The sequence below is a fragment of the Ananas comosus genome, linkage group 17, assembly GCF_001540865.1.
Source record: "Ananas comosus cultivar F153 linkage group 17, ASM154086v1, whole genome shotgun sequence".
Taxonomy (NCBI): domain Eukaryota; kingdom Viridiplantae; phylum Streptophyta; class Magnoliopsida; order Poales; family Bromeliaceae; genus Ananas; species Ananas comosus.
The window spans coordinates 11073452-11098041 of record NC_033637.1 but is presented as its reverse complement, the minus strand read 5'-3'; the positions used below and the strand labels follow the sequence as shown (position 1 = coordinate 11098041).

The window sequence follows — 24590 nt, the reverse complement described above, 5'->3', positions numbered from 1 at the left end:
AAAAATAAACCATTGAATCTTTGGGAAAAACTACACAGACTTTCCGAATTTTAGCTCTTTTATAAATAAATAAATAATTTTATAAAATTGCATCAAATAGTTTAAGAGTTGCTTTATTAAATTAAAATTATCTCTGCATATATAAATATAATTTTATAAACCTTCAAAACCTTCCTATTTTTTAATTTTTGTACTTACATATCAAAATTAGAAGATTATTTTATTTTTAAATGAAATAAACGAAGTGGGTAGCGTGCTATCTATCTCTCTAAAAAAAAAAATCAAAAAAATTAATAACTTTAATTAAAAAAAATAAACTATTTAATAAAGTTTAATTATAGGATCTACCTATCAAAATTGTCAGATTCTCAATTTGGGATTTGTAAACAAAATAAATCCGTATAAAAAAAACTCCCAATATCATCTCTTCTCTTCTTTAGTTTTCTTAACAATCTTAGAACTTCATCATGATACTTACTAACATTAGTATTTGAACTTGAAGGCTTATTGGTACTCGTCAGCTTCTTGTAAAAATTAGTCCAATTTAGACATCTACATGTAAAAAATTAATATTTTTTTAAGAACAATGTTACTGACGCTACTAAGTAAATGTGACTTTTCTTAAATAAATAAAATATACTAGTGTAGTAACCCGCGCGATATCGCGGATAAATAATAGAAAAAAATTTTAAAAATATTGAAGAGTAAGAAGAAAAAAGTTTGGAAAATAAAAATTCAAGTGTGTTTTATTTTTTGAGTAGAGAAACGTATGAATTGAACTAACTAATATGGCCATTAAAAATCGATAACTACCCAAAATCAACATTCAAAAAAAAAAACCTACAAAGGTCGTATAAAGATAGAGATAATAATGTTGCGATGATGACGATGATGGCGATAAAAATCTGATAAAAATTTGCAGGATTTTGCACTCTTTTGGACATGAAATGATCAAAAGTTGCGGGCCAAAACTGCCACATCAATTATAAAATAAAAAATAACCATTAAATTAATCAAAATAATGCATATAAATCAAATCCTTGATTAATACAATCACCATATCAAAAATAATGCAAATAAATTAAATTCTAAATAAATACGTAGTAAGAATTCGAGATTAAAATAAAGAAAAGAAAAATTAGGTTTAGGATTTTCGTTTTCCAAACCTACCCCTCGAACCGTCCATTATTGCTATCTAATTAGCTTCCTCTATTGAAAAAATCGTTCGATTACCTTCTTTTTCCATAAATCCGAAGAGATCGACATTGATAGAAACCCTATAAACACTCTTTTGATTCGGAGGGGGGGTTCGGGTCGAGTCGAATTGGTACGGATTAGGATTTGGAAGACTCCCTTGCTCTTCCCCAATCTCTAGATCTGAACGTAGTAACTATTCATCTTCTCATTTTTTAATTTTGCACGTTAAAAATTATTTGTGGGAGAAAAAAGGACTAATTTTAAAAATGAAACATATTCATTGAATAGAGAGGAGGGAAGGAGAAAAGCCATGAATAAAAATCAATTCAAAAAAAGTAATTTTGAAGAGAAAACGTATAAATTAAAAAGCACATTAATTACATGTCATTGAATAGAGAGGAGGGGAGTGGAAAAGCCAAGAGTAAAAATTAATTTTAAAAAAAAATGTTAGTGAGGGTGGAGAAAAACTTGCCACGTGGCAAAATTATTAGAATTTCATATAGAGTAATAGATAATAGATTATATGTCATTGAATAGAGAGGAGGGGAGTGGAAAAGCCAAGAGTAAAAATTAATTTAAAAAAAAAAAGTTAGTGAGGATGGAGAAAAACTTTCTACGTGGTAAAATTATTAAAAATTCATACAGAGTAATAGAAAATAGATATTTATATCTAATAAAAATTTAATTAATTTAGAATATAAATAATATTTATGCAAGCATGACATAAAAAGGTCACATGCTAACTTGGAGAAGAAGCCCCAAATCAAAATTATTGCCAGAAATCCAAATGCTACAGTTCATAAATTTTTGTTTATTTTTCGCGCTGTCTTTTCCAATGGAGTACTGGAGGCTGGAGCCCATGTAACTTGGAGAGGAAGGAACCTTAAATCAAAACGCGGTATTTATCCTAAAAGGTTAAGGCCCCGTTTGGATACCTCTAAAAACATAGCATAGTTAAACTATGCTACGCTGGTAGGAAAATAATCCTATGAAGCGTTTGGAAGAAAAAAAAATGACGTAATTTTTGGAGTATAGTTATACTATACTCCAAAAAATGGAGTAAACTTACAATCCACTTTAACCAAAGGAAAAAAATTCCACCATTTTGGGCTCCCAAAGATGTATCAATTTTTAAATTTTAAATTTCAACATAAAATTTTAGATTTCAAATTTTAAAATTTTAAAATTCAAATTTAATTTTGATTTTAAATTTTAAATTTTAAATTTCAAATTTCAAATTTCAAAAACTTCAAAATTTAAATTTTAAATTTCAAATTTCAAAAACTTCAAATTTCAAATTTCAAATTTCAAATTTCAAATTTCAAATTTCAAATTTCAAATTTCAAATTTCAAAAAGTTCAAATTTCAAATTTCAAATTTCAAATTTTAATTTTATTTTTAATTTTTAATTTTCAATCTTCAAAATTTAAATTTAAACTTAAATTTAAAATTTTAAATTTATAAATATGTAAATTTATAAATTATTAAATTTGAAATTTAAAATTTTAATTATAGATTTTTTAAATTTCAAAATTTAAAGTTTAAATGGTATACTTTAAGTTTTAAATTTTAAAGTTTCAAATTTCAAATTTGAAATTTCAAATTCCAAATTTCAAATTTCAAATTTAAAACATAAAATCTAATTTACTTTTTAAATTTTAAATTTTAAATTTTAATTTTATATTTTGAATTTTTATTTTTAATTTTTAAAATTTTATTTTAAAATTTTGAATTTTGAATTTTGAATTTTGAGTTTTGAATTTTGAATTTTAAAATTTTAGAAATTTAATTGTTATAAATACTGTGGAATTGTATGATATGTATCCAAACAGCTTAAAAATGAAGCTGTAGAATTTTTTTGTAGTTACAGGATTCCGTATTTCATTTAGACCAAAACCATAGAATAAAAATTTCATGGAGTTTTTTAACTATGCATCCAAACAGGGCCTAAATAAAAGAAAAAAAGTACAAAGTTTATTTGAATTACGCATCATTTTGGTTTGATAATATATTTTTAAAATTTTTTAATTTTAAAACTTAATTTTTCTATTTATTTGATTTAAGCAGATCGATAATACTTTAACTTTAAAATTAAAGTTAATTATTATTTAATATAAATTTATAGTTGTAAGAATTGTTCACTATTTATGATTGGTTAAAATAATTCCAACTTTCTGTCCCATAGTAATAAATTTTGGAGACTAATAAGTTGACTTGAGTGAGCCAAAAAAATTGAGTGGAGCTACATTCCATAATAAACTTAATGGCAAGCGACCTAATAATAGACCTAATGTCTAGGTAGGTTGAGTCAGGTGGAAATCCGTAAGCACTATAGCTGAGCCCTTAAGATTGGCTTCCACTATCTCGAGTATTTTATTTGCTGCGAGTCTTTAATCCTCCTCTCTACCGGGTTCAGAATTTTTTATGTATTGTATTGTTGTTGCTTCTATTTGCTTATATATTATTTACTTTAATTTAATTTTCAATATTAACGAAGCTTGAAATTAAACACTATTCTACCAAAAGAATGGAATAATTTATTCTAAGCTATTCCGGAATAATGGAGAAGACCTAGATTTGACCGTAATATTTTATTTCAATCAAAAAATATTTTGTTTCGGAGAATAGCAGAGATAACGTAACTATATAAATAACTGAAAGCCCTGTAAAATGCGAAAGTGCAAGTTGATTTGGGTAGAAAGGTGGTGGGGTGGGGTTCAATTTTTTTTTTTTTTTTTTCTAACTCAATTCTCCCCTCTCTCTCATTCTCCAACAATCTCTTAAGTGATCAATATTATAAAATCAAAATTTATATTCAATGCATATAATATAACCCTTATAAAAAGACTGCATAAAAACTTACATAATTTAAATTTTTATAATAAGATTTTTAAAATATAATGTATAAACTTTTATATGAAAACTTAGGAAAATGCAGCGCGGAGTCCCGTTGATTTGGGTGGAGAATGGCGGGGTGTGGCCATTTTTTTTTTTCCACACCAATTCTTCTCTTTCTCACTCTCGTTCTTCATCAATCTTAAGTTATTAGTATTATAAATTCAAAATTTATATTCGTTATATTCAATCTAAACCATATAAAAGGGCTCTGTGTAAAAAATTATATAATTTAAATTTTAATAGTAAATTTTTAGAAATATACTGTATAAAATTTACTTTTTATATCTGATGTACAGAATATTTCTCCTTTACCGCTCTATCTTTCTCTTCTCAACTAGGGGTGTAACTGGGCTGGGTTGGGGTCATGTCATATTATGTTAAAGTCTGTCCCAAAAAAATTATTAGGCTTCTGATCAAACTCTCCAATCTTTTTAAAAACATTAAGACCCGGCCCAAACTTACGCCCAATGCCGAATATCTATCAGGATTTGTTGAGTTCCACTTATGAATTTCTCACATTGTGCATTTATATTTTTATTGTATTAAATTAAAGTAAAAATGTTTACTTTTATATATTTAAGACTGGAATTTGATGGCATAAAAAAATCAGTTTACCGCTAAAGCATCATCGAGATGCAATTCGAGTCCAGTCCGGTTCCAGTGCCCAAACCCCAATCCAATCCAATCCTCTGCTAAAATTGAAGCGCGGTGCAGTTCGATAACCAAATAGAGAGAGAGAGAGAGAGGGAGAGAGAGAGAGAGAGAGAGACAGTAAGCAGTCTACTGGAACCCTCGGATCTCCGTGAGTCAGCAGGCATCGCCCATCCGCCCTCCCCCATCAACCCCCAATTCCAAATCCCACCGTTCCCCCACCCCCCCCCTCGCTGCAGCCTTCCTCCGCTTCCCAATTCCTTCGCTCCACCTGCCCCGCTCCCCCTTCCCTCCCCCTCTCGTCTCAGCCGTCCGATCCCAATTTCCCAACTCCTCCCCTGTTTCAGTTCGTTTGTACGGCATTTCGTCATCCCCTCGCTCCGTAATAATAATAATAATAATAATAATAACAAATAACAAATTCACAGCGCAGCTGAGGCGGGAAAGGAGGATCGGAGTGGAAGGAGGGGATGGAGGAGCTGCAGATGAAGGTGGCGCATGCGGTGCGCGTGCTGAACCACGACGCGCAGTCCTGCAACCGCGTCGCGGCCAACCAGTGGCTGGTCCACTTCCAGCACTCCCACGCCGCCTGGGAGGTCGCCGCTTCCCTCCTCACGCACGCCTCCCCTTCCTCCTCCGCCGACTTCGAACTCGAGTTCTTCGCCGCCCAGATCCTCCGCCGCAAGGTACTAGTCGTCGTCGTCATCATCATCATCATCATAACAGTAATAGTAATATCAATATCAATAGTTTTAACCGCAAGTCATTGTTTTCACATCGCGATGATCCCACTCGCCCACGCTTGCTTGTGCGCATTTAGATCCAAAACGAGGGCTATTACCTGCAGCTCGGCGCCAAAGACGCGCTGCTCAATGCCCTCCTCGTAGCCGCTCAGCGGTTCAGCTTGGGCCCGCCTCAGGTGCCCTGCTCTCCCTCTATCTTTTTCTCTCTCTCCAATCATTCATTCATTTATTTATTATACTGAAGTCGTACTCACTGATTAATGTTTTACTCGACTTCTTTTACCCAGCTTTTGACGCAGATATGTCTGGCGCTGTCGGCGCTGATGCTGCGGTCGGCGGAGCACAAGAAGCCCGTCGAGCAGCTCTTCGCCAGCCTGCACGAGCTGCAGAGCCAGGAGAACGGGAATCTCGCCGTGCTGGCCATGCTCACCGTCCTGCCCGAGGAGGTCGTCGAGGACCAGAGCGGAGACCGCAGTGTGGATGCCGCGAGCAGAAGCCGGTTCACTCGGGAGGTTGGTTGATGCGATCCTTCAATGCTGAGTAGAAATAGTTAGAACGCCGTCGTCATGGACCGGAGCGGGAGGTCACCTCCTGAGTTCGAATCTTTCCAAACTCTTGCTATTTGATTTCCTTAGATTCATTTCAAATACCGCGCTTGTCGGGAGTGTATAGATAATCAAAACAGTGTTTGCCAGTAGCTTAAACTAGTAGGAAGGAAAAATGGTTGTTTTTCACTTTTTCCTTATGTTCTTGTAACTTGGCACCCCTTTTCTTTCCGCCTTTTATGATCTTTACTCCCTGCAATAATGGCGTCATGGTGCAGCTCTTATCTCACACTCCCACTGTCCTGGAGTTCCTTCGCCTCCAATCCGAACTAAGGCTTGATAATGGCATTCAGTTCCACGAGAAGAATCGGAAGATTCTGCGATGCTTGCTTAGTTGGGTAAGTGCGGAACTGCTCATTTTGCTATCAATATGATGTTGTTGCTGAATTACTAAATGTCTCGTCACTCCATCTGAAGTCGAGATTTGTGAGCCAATTTCTCATTGACACCAATGTACCCTGAATTTCATGGTTAGGAATGCTGTTGCTTCTTTAATATGGTCATCTTACTGTAAACATGGATATGTTAGTAGATTTTAACACTCAGCATAAGAGGGCAAAAAAGCATTTTGTAACAAGGGATACATCGTAGGGCCAAAAAGTACTTTGTAACAAGGAATACATATACTACCGTTCCTCCTACCGTCTAAGATGACCTAATCCTTTTTATGCTTATAAGCATTTCATTATATAATTACACTTGTCATGTGCCGGAGTCTGCTAAATTTATTATTTGCTTTTCTTTCCCTTCCAATCTATATCTAGATCTTGCCTCAAATTGTGTCTCCTCGAACTACTAGGTTTTCCCTCACTGTTTGGCCCTGAATTTAATACTTTGTCTTGTTGACGACCATACCCAAGTTCTTCATGATTGCATCAATTATTAAGCTTCCTATATACTGAATACATGCTTTAAGATTCTAGAGCTGACTAGCTGAGTAATTCTTGGGGGTTTTTGGATTGACGTAACTGCCATTTAGTCATAAGTCAATTTTAATAAACTAGAAACAGTACTTCTGCTATTGACCACACCGACACCGAGGAGATTAGACAATAAAACACACCTACGCCAAGGAGATTAGACACAAAACAACTTCGGACCCTTCCCAGGGGAGACTGTCTTCAAAGAATTGAAGCCCATCGCTAGGCTGTGGATCTCCTCGACATTATTGTTGTCGACGGCAGGTCTAATATTTCTAGTGCTTGCTTACGGCCAAATTGCTATTACGCCAATCCAACCACACTTAGAATATTTATTCCTGTATATCCACCACTATGTCTCTTTGTCAAATACAATGATCTGGCTATATTCTATTAGTACATGAACTGTCATGGATTTCAGGTTCGTGCAGGATGCTTTTCAGAGATTCCACCTGCCTCCTTGCCAACACATCCGCTTCTTAACTTTGTATTCAACTCTTTGCAGGTCCTAAGATTTTTCCTTCCATTTTCCTTAACAATGTTTTACTACATCTTTCCTATTGTGTATTGAAACAGATTTGTATATTAGCTTGCAAGAAGGTTTAATAGTTAGCAGTTCTATTTCTTTTACTCAAAACTGGTTTTTTGGTTTGCATGGAAAAGGTTTCATCTTCATTTGATGTGGCCATAGAAGTTATGATTGAGCTCGTCAGCCGGTATGAGGTAATTAAATGTACATGTTTAATTCACTAAGAACTCCTATATTTCTTTTTTTGGGTGGTGTTACTTCTGTTTAGTTAGCTCTATGCGGGGTTCCTTACTGCAGGGTTTATTGCTTGGAAATTCAATTATTTGAAATTGATCCACAAACATGATTTTAAATTCTACAATTTTCATTAGTACCTTTCGTATCAAAATCTATTTATGTAGTAGTAATGCCGTGGTTTAAGCTTGTGGAAGGTTCGCAGGCAAAATAATGATGAGCTCTTTAACAATAAAATATGCAGATGTGGCAAAATGGTTGTAAGCATCTAATATATCAAATTACAGTAGAATCTCAATTATCGGAACTACATAATCACTTGATTTTCAGCCCAGAGCGCTCATGCTGATGTAAAGAATACCTGTAAAGAGCTTATCCACTTTTGCTCCTTAATTGCATCCAAATCTTGATTTTCAGCCCATAGCGCTCATGCTGATGTAAAGAACACCTGTAAAGAGCTTATCCACTTTTGCTCCTTAATTGCATCCAAATCAACCAAAATACATTGGCAGGATTAGCGCTGTCATTCATATATGGATTTGACCAATCTATCTGAGATCCAAGCAGAATATCAATGTTAAGCACATCTGCACATGGATAAGGTCTTTAGTTATGTTCTATTTTCTACTGCTGAACCCAAGGTTCTACAAACCCAAAATCTTATTATCTGTCACGTTTTGAACAAAATTTGCCTGGCAAAATTTGAATCATACACAGTCATGCTTTAAGCACTTGCTTTGACACTAAAAAAGATTGCTGGTGCTGCCCGTGCCGGTACGTGGCACGAGGTCGTGCCGACAATATATCGATAAAATGGTGTTTTTACTCGCATCTTTTTGGAATCTTTATTAGTTTTTTTGAGATAAAAGTAATATAAAAGATTTTTCATTCTTCAATATGTGGATCTTGTAAATCTATAACCATCTGGAGCAATTAGTTAGTTCCATTGCATAATAATACCGACTTTTAGTGAAAAAATACACAGAAGAAGATTCCTTCAATTTCTTTTATCATTTAGGTGTAGTGAATTTACACATTATAGTGTTTTCCTATAAATTTTTATCCAATTATGTGTTTGTTTTGGTTTCATGTATATACTTTCATACTATGTATAAAAATAATTTATGTTTTATTTATTAAGATGTTTACGACTCTTCTTACTAAATTGTTTGAGATTTAATATATATAAATATTGTTGTAGCCATTAGAGATATTAAAACACTCTAAAAAACTAATTTTTTATGAAAATATAATTAAAAAAATTGTGCCAATGCGTGCCAATGTGCCGTTGGCATGCCACTGTCATAGAGAGTCATGCCGACGTTGGCGCGCTTCGTGTTGTTTTGCTGTGCTGTGCTGCAGCCAGGCACAGCAGCATGGGCAGTGCTAGCTGTATGGCAATCCTTGACAGCCAATTATTTTTGTATTATTTCTAAAGTTCACTTGCGCAAAAAAGAAAATGAATACAAATTAACAAGATTTCACGCAAGAAGGAAAAGGAGACGGAAGGTACTGAAAACCGATAATATCTTGGTACTGAAAATCGATAATATCTCAAGAAGGAAGTTGTTACTTGATGTAATTAGTATAAAAGTGCAGAAGTTCTGATTAGATCGTGGCTCTCTAGATCTTCATTTTCATGTAGTAAAGCTGTTATAGAAAGGGAAAATAGTGAGAAGACCCCGACTCCTCTGAAATTGGTGTGATGTCAATCTCGTAATCTCTCTTAATCTGTGACCAACAGTTTTCCTACCCTTACCTTTTAACCATTTTGTCCTTACTTTTCTTCTTTCTCGATCTTTTGACTAAATAACCATTGGAGAGCTGAAATTTCTTTTCCTCTGTAGTTATAACCCAGTTCTTCAATCCTGTATTTTCTTTTGCTTACTGTTGTTGATTCCTCTGTTATCCAACATGGTTAATTCATATACATTTAGAACTCTTATATTTTTGTGTGCTTTAAATTTATCTTCATAGCTGTATTCCCTTTCACTACTAATGACATAATGGAGATCCTTCAAAATTGTTTATACTGTTACTTATTGTGCCTTAATTTTGTATCTTTTTGTATTTTTTCCCTTATGTGGTGAAAGTTACTCCAAGCTTTCAGTTTCTCTCATTGTAGGGCTTACCACAGGTTTTGCTGTTTAGGATACAGTATATCAGAGAAATACTCCTTCTTCCAGCTCTAGTTAATAGCGATGAGAAGATAATCGCTGGTCTTGCTTGCTTAATGTCCGAAATCGGTCAGGCAGTATGTATTTTCTGTGCCTATTGCATGTGACTGTAACTTTCTTTTTTCGCCTTGCACTATTTGTTACCCGTGGTTACTCTAATGGCTAGTTCTCTAGTATGTTCTATATACTGCAACACACTAAGCTGTGTCTCTTTTTTTCTTTTCTTCTTCTTTAAAACATACCAGGCTCCAGCTTTGATTGCAGAAGGAAGTACTGAAGCACTTGTGCTTGCAGATGCACTTTTAAGGTGAATTTGTTGCTTTTGTATACTTATGCTAGTTATATTGTTGACTCAAAAATTCTTAAAAAGCTTTTGCTTTGCACTTAAACATCTATAATTGATAGCTTATGCTAGACTTTGTTTCCATTAGCTACATTTTTCAGCCTGCCACTAAGTGGACATTTTTTTTTTCTTATGGCAGCTGTGTTGCGTTTTCCAGTGAAGATTGGGAGATTGCAGATTCAACCTTGCAGTTTTGGTATAACTTTTTGACTTTTCATCTTTGCATCAGACATAGTATGCTTCTATGTGACAAGTCCTAGTGTTAAGAACTGAAGTGACTTCTTGCCTGTTTGGACTGCTTACTGGAACACCTTCTTTACTCTGAGAAGTAGCTGCGACAAGCAAGCATTTTGTTAAACAAGAAGTGCAGAGATCTTTCCGTGGTGGAAAGCTGACATGACCTTCCCGAAAGCAGAAACTCCATTTTGCTGCTCCTGCTGAAGACATTGGGAGGATAATAATGAAAACCTGTTACTTCTTAAAACTCCATTCAGTTTTGAGAAGCTCTACCCTGGCAAAACAGGCCCTTTGACAACTATTTCATTTTATTTCATGTGGAATGAAAATGAGAAATTACTGTCGCAGAAGGATTGCATGACATATAAGCCTATTCCTTCTCGAACATATTGTCCATGATTGCTCCCTTAGGCTTTTAACTGCAGATAATTGAATGAAGTTCATTTGAGAATGCTTAATAAAATTGTTAAAATATAGAAATTGGATATACACGATCAAGATGTCATGGAGATAGAAAATTCATGCTGTTTTTAAAATACCCATGAACTTTGGTTGAAAATTTACTTTGGTTTTCATTTCTTGGATATTGTTGCCTTCTAAAATTGGCGGAGCTGATGAAATTTCATTAAAAAAATGAATTCTCATTTTGCTCTTTATCCTGATCAGATTGGTGTTCACTTGGTAGGTTCCAATGGTACTTACTGATAGTTGTCAAACTACATTGCAGTTAGTTTGTCATAAGAAGTAAGCCTGGTCGACCTGCGTTAATTTTATATATCAAATTGAGAGATTAAAGACAGAATAGGTGTACATTTAGGATTTCTCATAGTACAGTATCCAAAAATTTTCACATCTAATGCTTGATTTATTCAATCTAATCAATCCTAGCTTTTTTCTAAATTGTTTCAATGCATATTTTACTCTCCCTTGAATTATAACACATGCCAATGGACCATTAAGTTTGGTGGCTGGATACTGTCTTGTAGCCTTTGTCTGAAATTTGGCACCATTCAATAGTTGACTTGAGATTGGTCATCTGAGCTGTAAAAGTATCGATCTTTTTGTAGCGTACAGGCATTTGTGAAGCCAAACCAATAACATCATATACTGCGAGAGACTTGTTGCTTCCACTGATGGCTTATTATTATGCTTATGTTGACCAAATATATGCTTTTTTTGGTTTAGAGGTAGCGTTTCCTGGATTTAATTGCAGATATTATCCTTTGCGGCTTATTTTTTAATGTTAATGATGCCTTTATTCTTTCTCTTGGCATCATGCTCGCTCATTTTATTTTATTTGCTTTCTGAGATGTGATGCTCTTTCTTAGTTAAACATGACCTCATATGAATATATGTACATTGTATGAGCTATGTTTGAAAGTTGCAAATAGTTATTGATTGATTAGGTGTTGCACCTATATTTATTTTGTTTTTGCATATCTGCAGGTGTAGTTTAGCTCATTATATTCATGGAATGGATTTAGAAAATGCTAAAAGAAAAGTCGTGGAAGAATTGTTTTTCCCTTTATTTTCTGCATTACTAGATGCCCTTTTACTGCGTGCTCAGGTACAAATCCTTTTCTTTCTTGTAAACAAGCTTTGTCACGTTGTGATGATGCATTTTATAAGCTAATACGTTTTGTACTTCTAAACTTTTAGCTCCAGTACTTACGAAGCTTTGTTCTGTTTCATTTATTTAGTCACTTCATTCACTTTTTCTAAAATTTGAGCAATTTGTTTGAAAGGTTGATGATCCTGCATGTGATGGTGACAATGGAGCGCTGTACATACCTGATGGGCTTTTACACTTCAGAATGAATTTAGAGGAGCTTCTGATAGACATCTGCCAGCTTTTAGGGCCTGCTACATTTGTACAAAAGGTATGGCATGCTCTGAGAAGTTTCCCTTTTATGTGGATTATCCATGCATTTATTTGCAGGCAATCACGTGTTATTATGATATTTTTTTAAGTCACCATACATCAATTTTGTGATGTTCCTCTTCTTTCTGGTCCTTGACTCAGACAAGTTTTTAACATTCTCTGACAAATTTCCGTGGTGAATTATTTTCATTATGGAAGTTATCTGTCAGCCTTTTCGAAGGAGCGTCTGTTGCTTCTCTTGTTTCATATACCTTATTTGACTGCCTTGAAATTGGATTATGATGTGTGGATTGAGATACTAATACTGAGATGGGAACCTATTTTCTTACTCAATTAATTTATCTAACCTGGTTATGAAAACTTTGTATTAGTATTCTTGTGGAAAATAGAAGATTTGAACTTTGAACTTTTCTTTTTTTTTTTTCGGATGAAATTAGCAACACAATATTCATAATAGCTTATGGTGTTGAAGGATGAGAGTAACGGTATAGAATTTTGATACTGGATTGCATCTTTTTATGCCATTTATCAAATGATACCAGTTTCAGCTGCGATAGACTAGATTCTTCTACCTTTTGATAATCCTAATATGTCACAAATTTGAAACATTTCAAAAAGTTGAATTAATGTCATGAGAACTTCTTTGATCCTTCTCAGCCATTTCTTGTGAAAGTTCCTCTCTTCTGAATGAAAATGAATTATAAGTTTCCTGGTCAGGGATTAACTTCTTCATTTGCTTACAATTTTTTGTAATTAATTATATTGCAGCTTTTCTGCGGTGGATGGGCTTCAGTAGATCACTTAATTCCTTGGGCGGAGGTCGAATCTAGAATGTTTGCACTCAATATGGTGAACACATTTATTTATTTCTTTTATTCCTTGAACAACTTTTTCTGATTTTCATAGTAAGTATTCATAATTAGGCGAGGAGTACCTATATGTGCATCCTGTTACACTGCATGGCCGTCTGTGACTGTTACCTTGGTCTATGCTCTTTCTAGTGCCAGACTTTGTTTTTTATGCATAGCATGCTCTAAAATAAGTATTCTTTTCAAGGCCCTAACATGGTTGAGTAACTTTATATGTAAACTATACTCGCATTGTCTTTGTGCCGATTCTTTTACTTGTTTGTGTACATCTTATGATGGACTACTTTCGTTAGCTTTTTCCAAGTCAAATAGTCATTGTGATTTCATTTCCCTTAATGCTTGTAGAATTGCTCTGTCCTAGGTTGCGGAGACGGTTCTGCAAGAAGGACGCCCCTTTAATTTTTCGGTGATTATGCATTTAGTAACAATTCTATCAAGTAGAACGCCTGATGAACGCAAGGGTTTTTTGGCCTTTGTAAGATTTCATGAACTACCTCCCAAGAATGTCTCGTTTTGTCTGCTGCAATATTTTCCTCAGGCTAGAAGTTTTCGCTAATTTGTACAATAATCACTTGTTCTTTTCCCAAGGTGTACAAATCTGTTGGGGAGGTTGTTGGTTCATATTCAAAGTGGATATCATCATCCCCGTGTAACATTAGACCATTACTGTAAGTTTCGTAGTTTCTCTTTGATGGAGGCCATGATGATTTTTTTTCCCCCTAGTCATGGCTGTATTATCTCTGCACTGAATATTCTATTCAGTCTATTTTGTGCATCAGGTATCACAGAATCCATATCATCAAATGCTTGCTCCTCAGCCTTGCGGAAACTTTGTGAAGATACTTCTGCGTTGATCCATGATGCACAGAATCTGGAAATCCTTATCTGGATTGGTGAGGTAATTGTTTTAACATACTTGAGTAAAATCTGATGCAAAAGTGTTATAAGTTGGTAATGGTTATGCAATAGGCAAAGTTAGATATGAAGATTATAAGCTGGCAATTACCCAAGGGATTTCTCTCGTTGTTGGTGCTGCTTGTATTGATTTGTCATGGCCATTATATCTTTTGGTATCAGATAGGAGCAGTGTCGGGCTTACGGATAAAATTAAACTACAAGTACATATGGGTAACTAGATAAATGGTCGTGTATGCACATGGGCATTGTTCAGGACCAAGTCCTTTGTCAGTTTAGGTGTTCAAACAATGATTTGACTTTATCAGAAAAGGGGAGTTTCAGATCTGAAATCATATCTGAAGCAGCTTCAACTTGCGTATGTCTGTTCTATTCAACATAAATTCTAGTCTCCAACCATGTACTTGGGGACTATGCTAGAACGGACATGAAAGTGGTTTTGGTAGGGAAGATGAGAATTATATAGTTGAAAACTTCATCCAATGGAGAATAATAGGTTTGACATGGGAAAAATATATAAAAGGAGAAAAAATAGGATAAAATAGACTAAAAGAAGAAAATATGACCAATTCACTACGTAAAGTTCTGTCAACATGAATACATAATTTAATTGCTTCAAAAGGATCCCCGTGTCCGGACGAGAAAAAAAAAAAGGTTTTCCTAACTTAAATAGGACACATTACCTGCTATCCAAGGGTCTTTTACAACAATTCATGATACAATGAAATTTCCATTAATCTGAAGTCAAAATATACCAAAATTTTGATTTAAAAGATACTAATTTAGCATAGTTGCACACTTGACTCAAGTATAACCGAAAAAAACCATCTGAACAGCTTTGTTAAGATCTCAACATCCTCTTTTCGTGTGTGGGACTACGCCACTACAGGGTATCAAATGTTGTTGCAATGCATCTCGACTCTTAAATCTGCCATCTTTCGAAGAGCAAGAACGAGTATCCAGTACTTTACGGGATTTGATTTTTAAAGGAGCTAGTAAATCGTGGAGATGAAGCAAGTTTTTAACTTTGCATGGTATTTCATATATCCTGATGGATCCTGCTTGCGTCTTATGAGTTATGATACTGTGTGAAATGTATTGATGTTCTTCCTGTTAGGATAATTCCTGGAAGCATTGGTGATTACTATATTATTTTGTCTTTTAATAATAAAGATTCACAAACACTTATAGTGGGAAAGTAAATATCTACATGACAGAATTCATAAAACCTGAGTGTAATGACTAGATTTTCAATTGCATATGGTGGCATACAAGGCAATTGTTGATTGATAACTGTGGCTCTTCAGTGACAAATGTTGTCTTTCTAGGGCTTGGAGAAAAGTAATCTACCATTGGAAGAAGAGGAAGAGGTTGTTAGTGCCATAACGCTCACTCTTAGTTCTATTTCTAACAAAGAGCTAAAGAAGAGTTCATTGGCAAGGTTGCTTTCTTCAAGTTATGGAGCAATTGAAAAGCTTGTAAGTTCCCTCTCTCTATGCATGGCCTCTTATTGAAATTAGTCTTGATGTCGTTACTATTTTGTGAAGGGATATTATATGTTTGTTTGCAGTTCTTTATCAAGTCAATTCCTATGTCCTGCGTTGTTGTTAATGATATTCAAACTAAAATTTTATTCCAAGAACAGTTGTCCTTACTGTTGGACTGATCAATATCAGTTGGTTGTTTGATTATCTGTGAAGTTTATGGGGCCAAAACCAGTGTAATTGGCCTAAGCCTTTTTTTTTGGTACTCAATCATCTAGTTTTGTCCTAATATATAGTTCATATATATATATATATATATATATATATATATATATATATATATTCCTTTAAGAGGGTGTTTGGATTGGGTACAAGGGGAGATAAGGCCTTATCCCCCTTCTTGTACCCAAACATTAATTTGGGTTGTTCCTGAGCTTGTTCCAAACTGCCCTTGAGAGTGTGAGAGAGAGAGAGAGAGAGAGAGAGAGAGAGAGAGAGAGAGATCCTCACAGCGGAGCTCCGTGTGGCGCCCCCGCCGAGGGCTGTGGCGCCCCCGCCAAGGGCTGTCGGCGGAACTTTCCTCCACCTTCCTCTGCCATGGCCACCGGAGAACCGCCCCTCTGCCGCCGCACGGGGATCCTCGCGGCGGAGCTCCGTGTGGCGCCCCCGCCGAGGGCAGCGGTGCGGAGGTGGAGGAGTTGCCGTAGGGAGGGGAGAGGAGGGGGAGAGCAGAGGAAGAGGACGGAGTTTTTTTTTTAAATTTTTTTCCTTTTTTTATTTTCATATGTGGGGATGAATGGCATTTTTTGAAAATAGAGATTTAGGTGAGGGGTATTTTTGGTATTTTAAAAATATAACTACTCACTATTACTCTTATTCTCCTTAATCATCCAAACACTATTTTCTTTATTCGTACTTATTCCTAAATTATCATCCAAACGAAAAATTACTCTAGTTCTTGCTTGTACATGAACTTATACCTATTCCTGGAATAAGCAGTTCTTACTTATACCCGAACCAAACGGAGCCTTATACAACTCTTTTGTTTGGCAGAATTTTGTAAATTTGGTTTTGACTACTCTTGCACCTTTCTTCAGGAGTGATGACATGTTCTTTTTTCCCCGCAGATTGATTCAGATAAGGAGAAATCTCTTAGGGAAAATCCTGCTGCTTATACACAAGCATTAAACCTTGCCGTCAGGGGTCTTTACAGGTTGATTATACTTGTTGTACCTACATTTGGTTTCTCATGCAACTATTGAAAATGTAAATTGTGTGTGTCTATAGTAAATCATTACACACCCTAGCATCATTTTCCGTACCAACAGAAAATGGGCATGCAGTGCTATGTTAGAAGCTTTATTGTTCTTATATATCACAACCTACAACGTTTCCTTGTGTGCAAAATTGACTTAGATGTGACTAGCAGTTATGTTATTTGTAACGAAATCAACCAAAAGGAAGTCTTGTCTTTAAATTTTGACGCAAATGACGGATTTATATAACTTAATTTGAGTACAATTCTTCTTGTAAGGGTGTCCTCTTCTATCTAATTGGCATTTTGCTATTAGGCATTCCTGGATGCGACATTTGTTATACTGAAGTCCTGATACCTTTTATATCCATAATACCCTGCTTGGAAAGTTAATGATTTGATTGATTCCACAATTTTATGTATACATGTGGCAACAATGTTGACCCTTTTCAGGATGGGAGCTGTATTTGGTCATCTTGCAGCTCCTCTCACAACTGATCAGGTTGAAGATGACACCATTCTTGTTCTTCTTGGAGTATTCTGGCCGCTTCTTGAGAAACTTTTCAGGTCGAGTCATATGGAGAGTGGTAGTTTATCTGCAGCTGCATGTCGGTCCCTTTCTTTGGCTATACATTCCTCTGGTAGATTTTCTTTCTTCTTTTTCCACCTTTCTTTATTATTATTGGTTTTATGAAGACCACATTTTAAATTTCTATCCTTTGCAGGACAACACTTTTTAAAATTGTTGCCTAAAGTTCTTGACTGCTTGTCGACGAACTTCTTGCTATTCCAAAGCCATGAATGCTATGTAAGAGCAGGTGAGGTTATCCAAATACTGGTTTGACTTTTGAACTAGCATTTTCAGTCCATGTGTCGATATGCTGGTTATAATGGTCTGTGCTTTTCTTACTTCTTAAGAAATAGAACTCAGTAGAGAGGAATATGGTTCGCTATGTATCATAGTTAGTTAATTCGGATTCGGCAAAAATTCGGTACGGGTATAATTCGGATAAAATTCGTCTTTTAATTTTTAAATTCGTTGAAAAATACGGCTAAAAAACGGATTCAACAATTATTCGGATACGTGATTTATACGGATATTATACGTTCACCAATTAAAAATTCGGGATCAAAAATTCGGCTATATAATAATTAATATACTATATATATTATTATTATAATTTTTATATATAGATTAAATATATTTAAAATTATAATAAACATATATTAATAATATATAAGAGTTATATATTTAGAAATATTAATAAATAATTTCAAATTTATAAATAAAATATTATATAATAATATTTCTATATAAAACTAAAAATTACTATATATTAATAAATGAATATATATATTTATAAATAAAATTATATTATATAATTACAAATTTATAAATAAATATTATATAAAATATTTCTATATAAAAATAAAATACTATATATAATAAATGAATATATATTTATAAATAAAATTTATATATATATATTATATATATATATATATATATATATATATATATATATATTATATATATATAATGAGAGGGAGGTCCACTATGGACCTCCCTCTCATGCGGTCCACGTGGACCACGTGCAACCACTGCGCTCCCAAGAGTCCGAACGCCGAGCCATTTGGTTTCCGCGGACGGCCTTGGGCAAGACGGGCGGGATCCGCTACCGCGGCCCTCTTGCTCCCGGCGCCGGCTAGGGTGGCGGAGAAGGAGGAGGACAACGACATGGACGACTTCGGCGACGAGAGCGGCGATGACGCGACCTGCGGCCGCGAGTCCGTGACCGCGAGCGCCCTTTTTTTGGGCGAATCATTCGCGAATCACAAATAATTCGCAAATAATTATTTTTTACGAAAAAAACGCGTTTTTTCCCGAAGTTTTCAGAAAAAATATGAATACGACTGTTTAATTCGTTTCTTCAAAAAATCGCGAATAATTCGCGAATTAACTAACCATGCTATGTATTTAAAAGGCTCTCAAATTCTACAGCTGCTATTGTCGTTGAGGAATTTGGTCATAGAGAGGAATATGGTTCACTATGTATCAGCACATTTGAGAGGTTCACTTCTGCAGCATCAGTATCAGCTCTCAATTCTTCTTATATATGTGATCAAGAACCGGATCTAGTCGAAGCATACACTTGCTTTACATCTACGTTTGTTCGCTGCTGTCCTAAGGTTTACATCCTGCTAATAATAATAAACTTATCAGAATCACCCATTTGTGTTACTTGACAGCTCAATATGTTACAATTTCATTATCATATTTTCTTAATCAGGAGGTGGTTGCTGCATCAGGCTCACTGCTTGAATTGTCATTCCAAAAGGCAGCGATTTGCTGCACAGCAATGCATAGGGGTGCAGCATTGGCCGCTATGTCATATATGTCTTGTAAGGGGAATACATCTCTTTATTCTTTTTAGTATATACTAGTAATTCCTATATATCAATAATTCTACCATCATCTCCTATGCAAGCATTCTAGCTGTAGTTTCATGGCATTAATCTAATGGTTTGGAATTTACTGCTCCATCTCTGCCTGCAGCAATTTGCATTAAAATACCTAAATTATTTGCTGATTTCGTTTTAGTATTGCATGCCTCCGGAAAATTTTTAGGTCATATTGTTTCCTTCCTGTTGTTCTATTAATTTCTCAATATATTGATCAGCTAAAGTTTTCCCATATATAAATTAAATTTCATCTATATCACTTTAGTGTTGCACATAATTGCTTAAGATAAAACTCTTTAATGGGAAATTATGTTGTCTTACGGAACTTCATGTGCTGTAATGCCCTTTTTGTTCAGTATAGTTAGTATCATTCTGCTAAGAATAAAAGGATCTTCATTTCAGTTTGTGGGGTAGCTTAATTTGGTATTTGTGCAGTAGTAGACGTCATAATCTTGCTTATCGGGTGGAGAGAACTCAATGTTCATGCGACAATATTGGCCAATTTTTTTAACATTTGCCTTATAATTCTTACGATCATAACTCGTTTGCCAAATATGAATAGCTTTTGATTCCTTAACGGTTGACAGTAGTATCATAGTTCTACAATTGTAGTTTGACAAGTAGGAAAGTGTTAAGGCTAAATTATCAAAAAAAAAAAAACCTTGGATTTTAGCCCGCATCTCAGTTACCCCAGCATGAAAAAGTGCATTATATTAAATTCTGCACTTTATCACTGTTTGAAATAAGCCCACAAAATTTAGGATCATTGCTGAAGTTGCAGAACTTCATGAAAATGAGTTTGTGGATGATGGCAGTTACTTACAACGAAGTACAATCATGTCAATATATTGTCCAATAAACTGCCAAATTTGATCAATCCAGCAACGAGGTAGATCTATTTTACAATTTAATTTGACTTATTTCAGAAGTTAACTTAGGTAGATATTCAGATATATATAACAAAAGTGATATGCCAAACCATTTAAATGAAGTTTTGAGTCTGAATTTAACGATCATTTCAAATTTTTGGGCCTATCTGACATAGTGGTAACATGCAATATTAACATTAATGCAATTTTTTATGCAGAGAGCTCATTGAGACGTGGACTAAAGTGCTTTCCTTTTATTTTTTAATTTTTTATAATTTAGCTCTGCTTGCTATTCTTCACATTAAGATATCTTATTTGTAATGTTTTTATGATAATTTACTACCGAATCTAGTGAACTTGGATGAAGTTTGAAATGCTTATTTGTATTTGTAATTAAACAAAAAACATATAAATCACTCTTCAGGTGAACTCAGTGACGGATCTAGAAATTTTTCATAGTAGGGTCAATATAAAATGAAGAGAAAATATAAAAAAATAAAAGAAAAAAATAAATAAATCAGTCATTAATATTGCATAAACAAAAAATGTGCCATTTTTATTTACAATTGTCTTCGACGTGTTTTCATATTTTGAAAATGATGCATGATAGCTTCATTGGTAAGACCGCCAAATACATCTTTTTCTATATATGTCACCAAATAATCGTTCCTCAATTAATTACACATACGATTACGCAATTTATTCTTTCATTATAGAAAAAGCTCTTTCTACTGTAGCAGTAGCAACTAGTGGAATTAATGCCAACTTTAAAAGTAAATAGATCATTGGAAGCACTATATGTTTCTTCGTCTCAATAAGAGAAAAAGATTAAAGTTAGCGGGTCCCACATTTTTATTCAACCAGCTATCTTTTTTTTTTTTTTTTTTTTTTTTTTTTTTCTTATTTTATTCTATGGTTCTACCTATTCCCTCCATGCTTTCTCGTGCACCCACTGCCACTTGGGCCCTTGAGATAAAAAAATGGAGAGCCATATTATTTGACCCCACTTTGGGGTTCACTTTGGCCTCAAAGTGGGGTCAACAATCTAAGATTGGCCAATGTAGTCTTTATTTGACAAACCTCAGTAGGGTCAATGGACCCCACTAAGGTTTATATAGATTCGCCAATGGGTTAACTAAAGCATTGTAGCATAATATTTGCTGCAGGTTTCCTAGAGGTCAGCCTCACATCAATGCTAGAATCCATAGCTTGTATAACTGAAGGATCGTTAAGCGCAGTGGCAATTCATGTTTTATCTCGAAGTGGTGAAGGTGTATTATCAAATTTAATATATGCCCTACTTGGTGTATCAGCAATGTCAAGGGTGAGTATCTATACATTTTGGTCATATGTAAGATGGGGCATTAGCTCATTTGTATATATACTTTTGTTAGTAATACCTTTTTCTGTTGATGTGTCGATTATCGACTGATTGTGAAGTTACCGACTGCATATTGGATCATCATGTTTTAGTACCTTTTTTTTTTCTCCTATGAATGGCCTAGAAGCTTAATAACAATGGCATGAAAAGTCGTGCATCCTAATATCACATCTCAATAGGCCCTAATGGATTTGGGAGGGTATTAGTGACTTGGGTTAAGCATTTTGTGTCTCGTGGCTAAAGCTCTATTTTGTCAAGCATGTGACTTTACATATGGTACTTAGAGCCACTCCTTGTACTATCGCGTGGGGTACTTGATCATGCACCTGGATGTTTCTTTCATTTTGGCTTGGCGTATAGGACACCGAGTATGGTAGCAACATTATGATAAGTTCTTATGCCTCTAAAATCCTCGTAGTCCCACAATAGATAATGTAGGGCGAGTATATGTAGAATTGGCATGCTAGTGTTGGTAACTTGTGTCTACATTGTTAAAGAGCTGTTTCACTAAGTTAAATGTTGGTAGGCTAGTTGGGCTTTCCACAATGTCGTAGCATCGCTTTTTTGGCTGCCACAATAAGATTTTCGCACTTGAGTCTGTATATTATAATTCCAGATAGCTTGATGCAAATGTTTCCTTCGAGAGAAATGCATGACCCATCATGGAACTAGATTTCTTGTTGTGGTTCCAAATCTTTCCTCCTTTGACTTTGTGAAACGAACTCGCGATTGTACTGTTCACTAATGGAAGTTCACTCTTCCACTTGATTATGGAAATTTATAGCAACCAAAATGTGATTATGGCATATTTACTCATAAATGAAACTAAAAAGCATAACTCATTTTGTTTTAGTATGTTTGGGTTCAAACTTTCGCAATTGACTAGCTGAACATATTTCCTGATAGAGACATTCTTTATGAATTAGATTTGGCCGCTGATACCTGTCATCTTTCTTTTTAGGTGCACAAATCTGCAACAATTTTGCAGCAATTGGCAGCACTATGCAGTCTTTGCGAGAGAACAGCATGGAAAACAGTTCTTTGTTGGGATTCCCTGTGTGCATGGCTACGGTCAACGGTCTCTCTCTTTCCCCATCTCCCACTCTCACTCTTATACTCTTTTTGCATCTGTTTGCTTGCCCACGTCTGTGTGTCTAAATGATGTTCGATGTCATATTCACGATATCATGGCTTTTTTTCAAAAATTTGGAAAACGGGAGTTAGCTTTTCTACTGTGTCCTAAATGCAAGCAGAACAGAAAAATGGGGCAACTTATATTTTTATTTTGTCAAATACCAATTTACTGCTAAAAAGGGTGGATTCAGCCATTTTATTCTCCTTGAAAAAGAGGCTAGGAAAAGTAATAATACCTGGATGGCTTTGTCGTGTGATGGTTGACAGCATAGTTAATCTTCCTTTCGGGTTAGCTTCCTCTAGTTTTGGCTAATTTGCTATTCCTCACTGATTTCTAAACGAAACCAGGTACGATCTCTACCGTCAGACTATCTAAAGCAAGGTGAAGCTGAAGCCATTGTTCCTTTGTGGTTGAACGCACTAGCATGTGCTGCCTCAGATTATCTCGATAGCAGGAGCAGTGACAACGCCAATAGAAGCGATCATGGGCACATGCGAGGTAAAGGGGGAAGAACCCTTAAGCGTGTCATTAGAGATTTTGCCGATACTCATCGAAATATCCCAAACCCCACATAAAATAACTCATGCTGTTTTCTCCCTTAATGTAACGTGAACTGTACATCGGAGCCTACCCATTTGATCACAGTAGTTCGAAATTAAGAAGCCGGCTTCATTTGGTTCTCATGTAATCAGAATAATGTACAGAACCCAATTCAAGATCCCCAAAATTTTGCTGCAATACAAAGATCCAAGGACAAGTCTTATCCTCTGTAGTTTGTTTGATGTAATACCAAGGTTCTAAACTTTGTATATAATTAAGCTCTCTTGCTGAACAGAGAGCGGACTAGTTTTGATGATTTAAAAAGTTTATGTACTGCTGGTAATTTATTCTGGAATTCAATGTGAAACATCTTACCTAACTAGTTCTTCAGTTTATGTAAATTGGTTTAAATGTGGTGGAAAATAAAGCTGTAGTTAGACATCGGTGCTGTAGGCTCTTTACCAGACGTAACTTTTTACGCCTGCGTGTGAAGAGGAATGTAAGCATATGTATGTATCAGAACATTAAATGCAGGTCTGTTTCCACTGCTTATTTGAGTTAGAACTTAGAACTGCCGGAATCTTCTTTTTTGGTGTCAGCATTTGCTTCTTGTATTCTGTTTACTCGGATCCAAAACAATACATGTGCGTGCATGCCCGCTCGCTCACTTGTATGCGGGTTATTAGCGGGTTGTCTGACTTGCGTGAGTAATATTATGTTCAATTTCGTTTACTATAAATAGTATAGATTAATCATATTGGTGCAAATTGCGTGGGTTCAACAAATCTCTGTAACGACCAATCCTATGAACAATTGTGTCTTCTAAAAAAACGAAAAAAGCTCCTGTTCATAATTGAGTATTTCATTCTTGGATGCTTGGATTAGAAACCATGTGCTGTATATGCTTTAGCTAGCGTGTTGCATGATTCATGTGGAAAAGCATTGCATAATTAGTGCATCATATGATATATGCACGCATGTTTTAGTCGTTGGAGCAGTACACTAAACTCGCCTCGCGAAAATACGTGGAAACAACCAGTAATAAATCCATCAGATGCTATTTATAAATGAAAAAAAGGACATTAAATTTCGTGAAATCTTTTCTAGAAAGAGAATTATAGAACATCAGCCTAGTTTGGTACCACCTTTGGGGTTTTCTTTTTAAAATTTTAGATTTATGAATAATAGATTGTTTATAATCCGTATACGTAGCGCTTGTTTGTTTGTTGAAATAAGTTGTTTAGTTATACTTTGTATTTTGTC

At 35.0% G+C, this 24590-nt stretch overlaps 1 protein-coding gene across 4 annotated transcripts; it reads left to right on the top strand.

Annotated features, from left to right (window-relative positions):
* On the top strand, positions 4866-23887 carry LOC109723092 (transportin MOS14). Of its 4 annotated transcripts, XM_020251307.1 has the most exons (25): positions 4877-5100; positions 5175-5432; positions 5567-5665; positions 5777-6001; positions 6313-6432; positions 7436-7519; positions 7678-7737; positions 9903-10031; positions 10200-10261; positions 10437-10493; positions 11981-12101; positions 12280-12414; positions 13185-13265; positions 13647-13760; positions 13874-13953; positions 14048-14183; positions 15529-15678; positions 16812-16897; positions 17393-17580; positions 17665-17757; positions 18942-19129; positions 19231-19342; positions 21438-21595; positions 22614-22730; positions 23135-23887. In XM_020251307.1, exons 2-25 carry the CDS (start codon positions 5217-5219, stop codon positions 23360-23362), a joined length of 3039 nt encoding a protein of 1012 aa, XP_020106896.1. In that variant the 5' UTR covers positions 4877-5100; positions 5175-5216; the 3' UTR covers positions 23363-23887. The 4 variants fall into 4 exon arrangements, with proteins under 4 accessions (XP_020106899.1, XP_020106898.1, XP_020106896.1 ...); XM_020251309.1 differs by lacking the exon at positions 21438-21595 and having other exon boundaries at positions 4868-5432; positions 23135-23309; XM_020251308.1 differs by lacking the exon at positions 5567-5665 and having other exon boundaries at positions 4877-5432.

Bases quoted from the DNA above. Each gene is read 5' to 3' on its own strand.
- LOC109723092 (XM_020251307.1), top strand. From the start codon at position 5,217: ATGGAGGAGCTGCAGATGAAGGTGGCGCATGCGGTGCGCGTGCTGAAC. The intron at 10,494-11,980 runs GTATAACTTTTT...GCATATCTGCAG, and splicing joins GATTCAACCTTGCAGTTTTG to GTGTAGTTTAGCTCATTATA. The intron at 13,761-13,873 runs GTAAGATTTCAT...TCTTTTCCCAAG, and splicing joins GCAAGGGTTTTTTGGCCTTT to GTGTACAAATCTGTTGGGGA.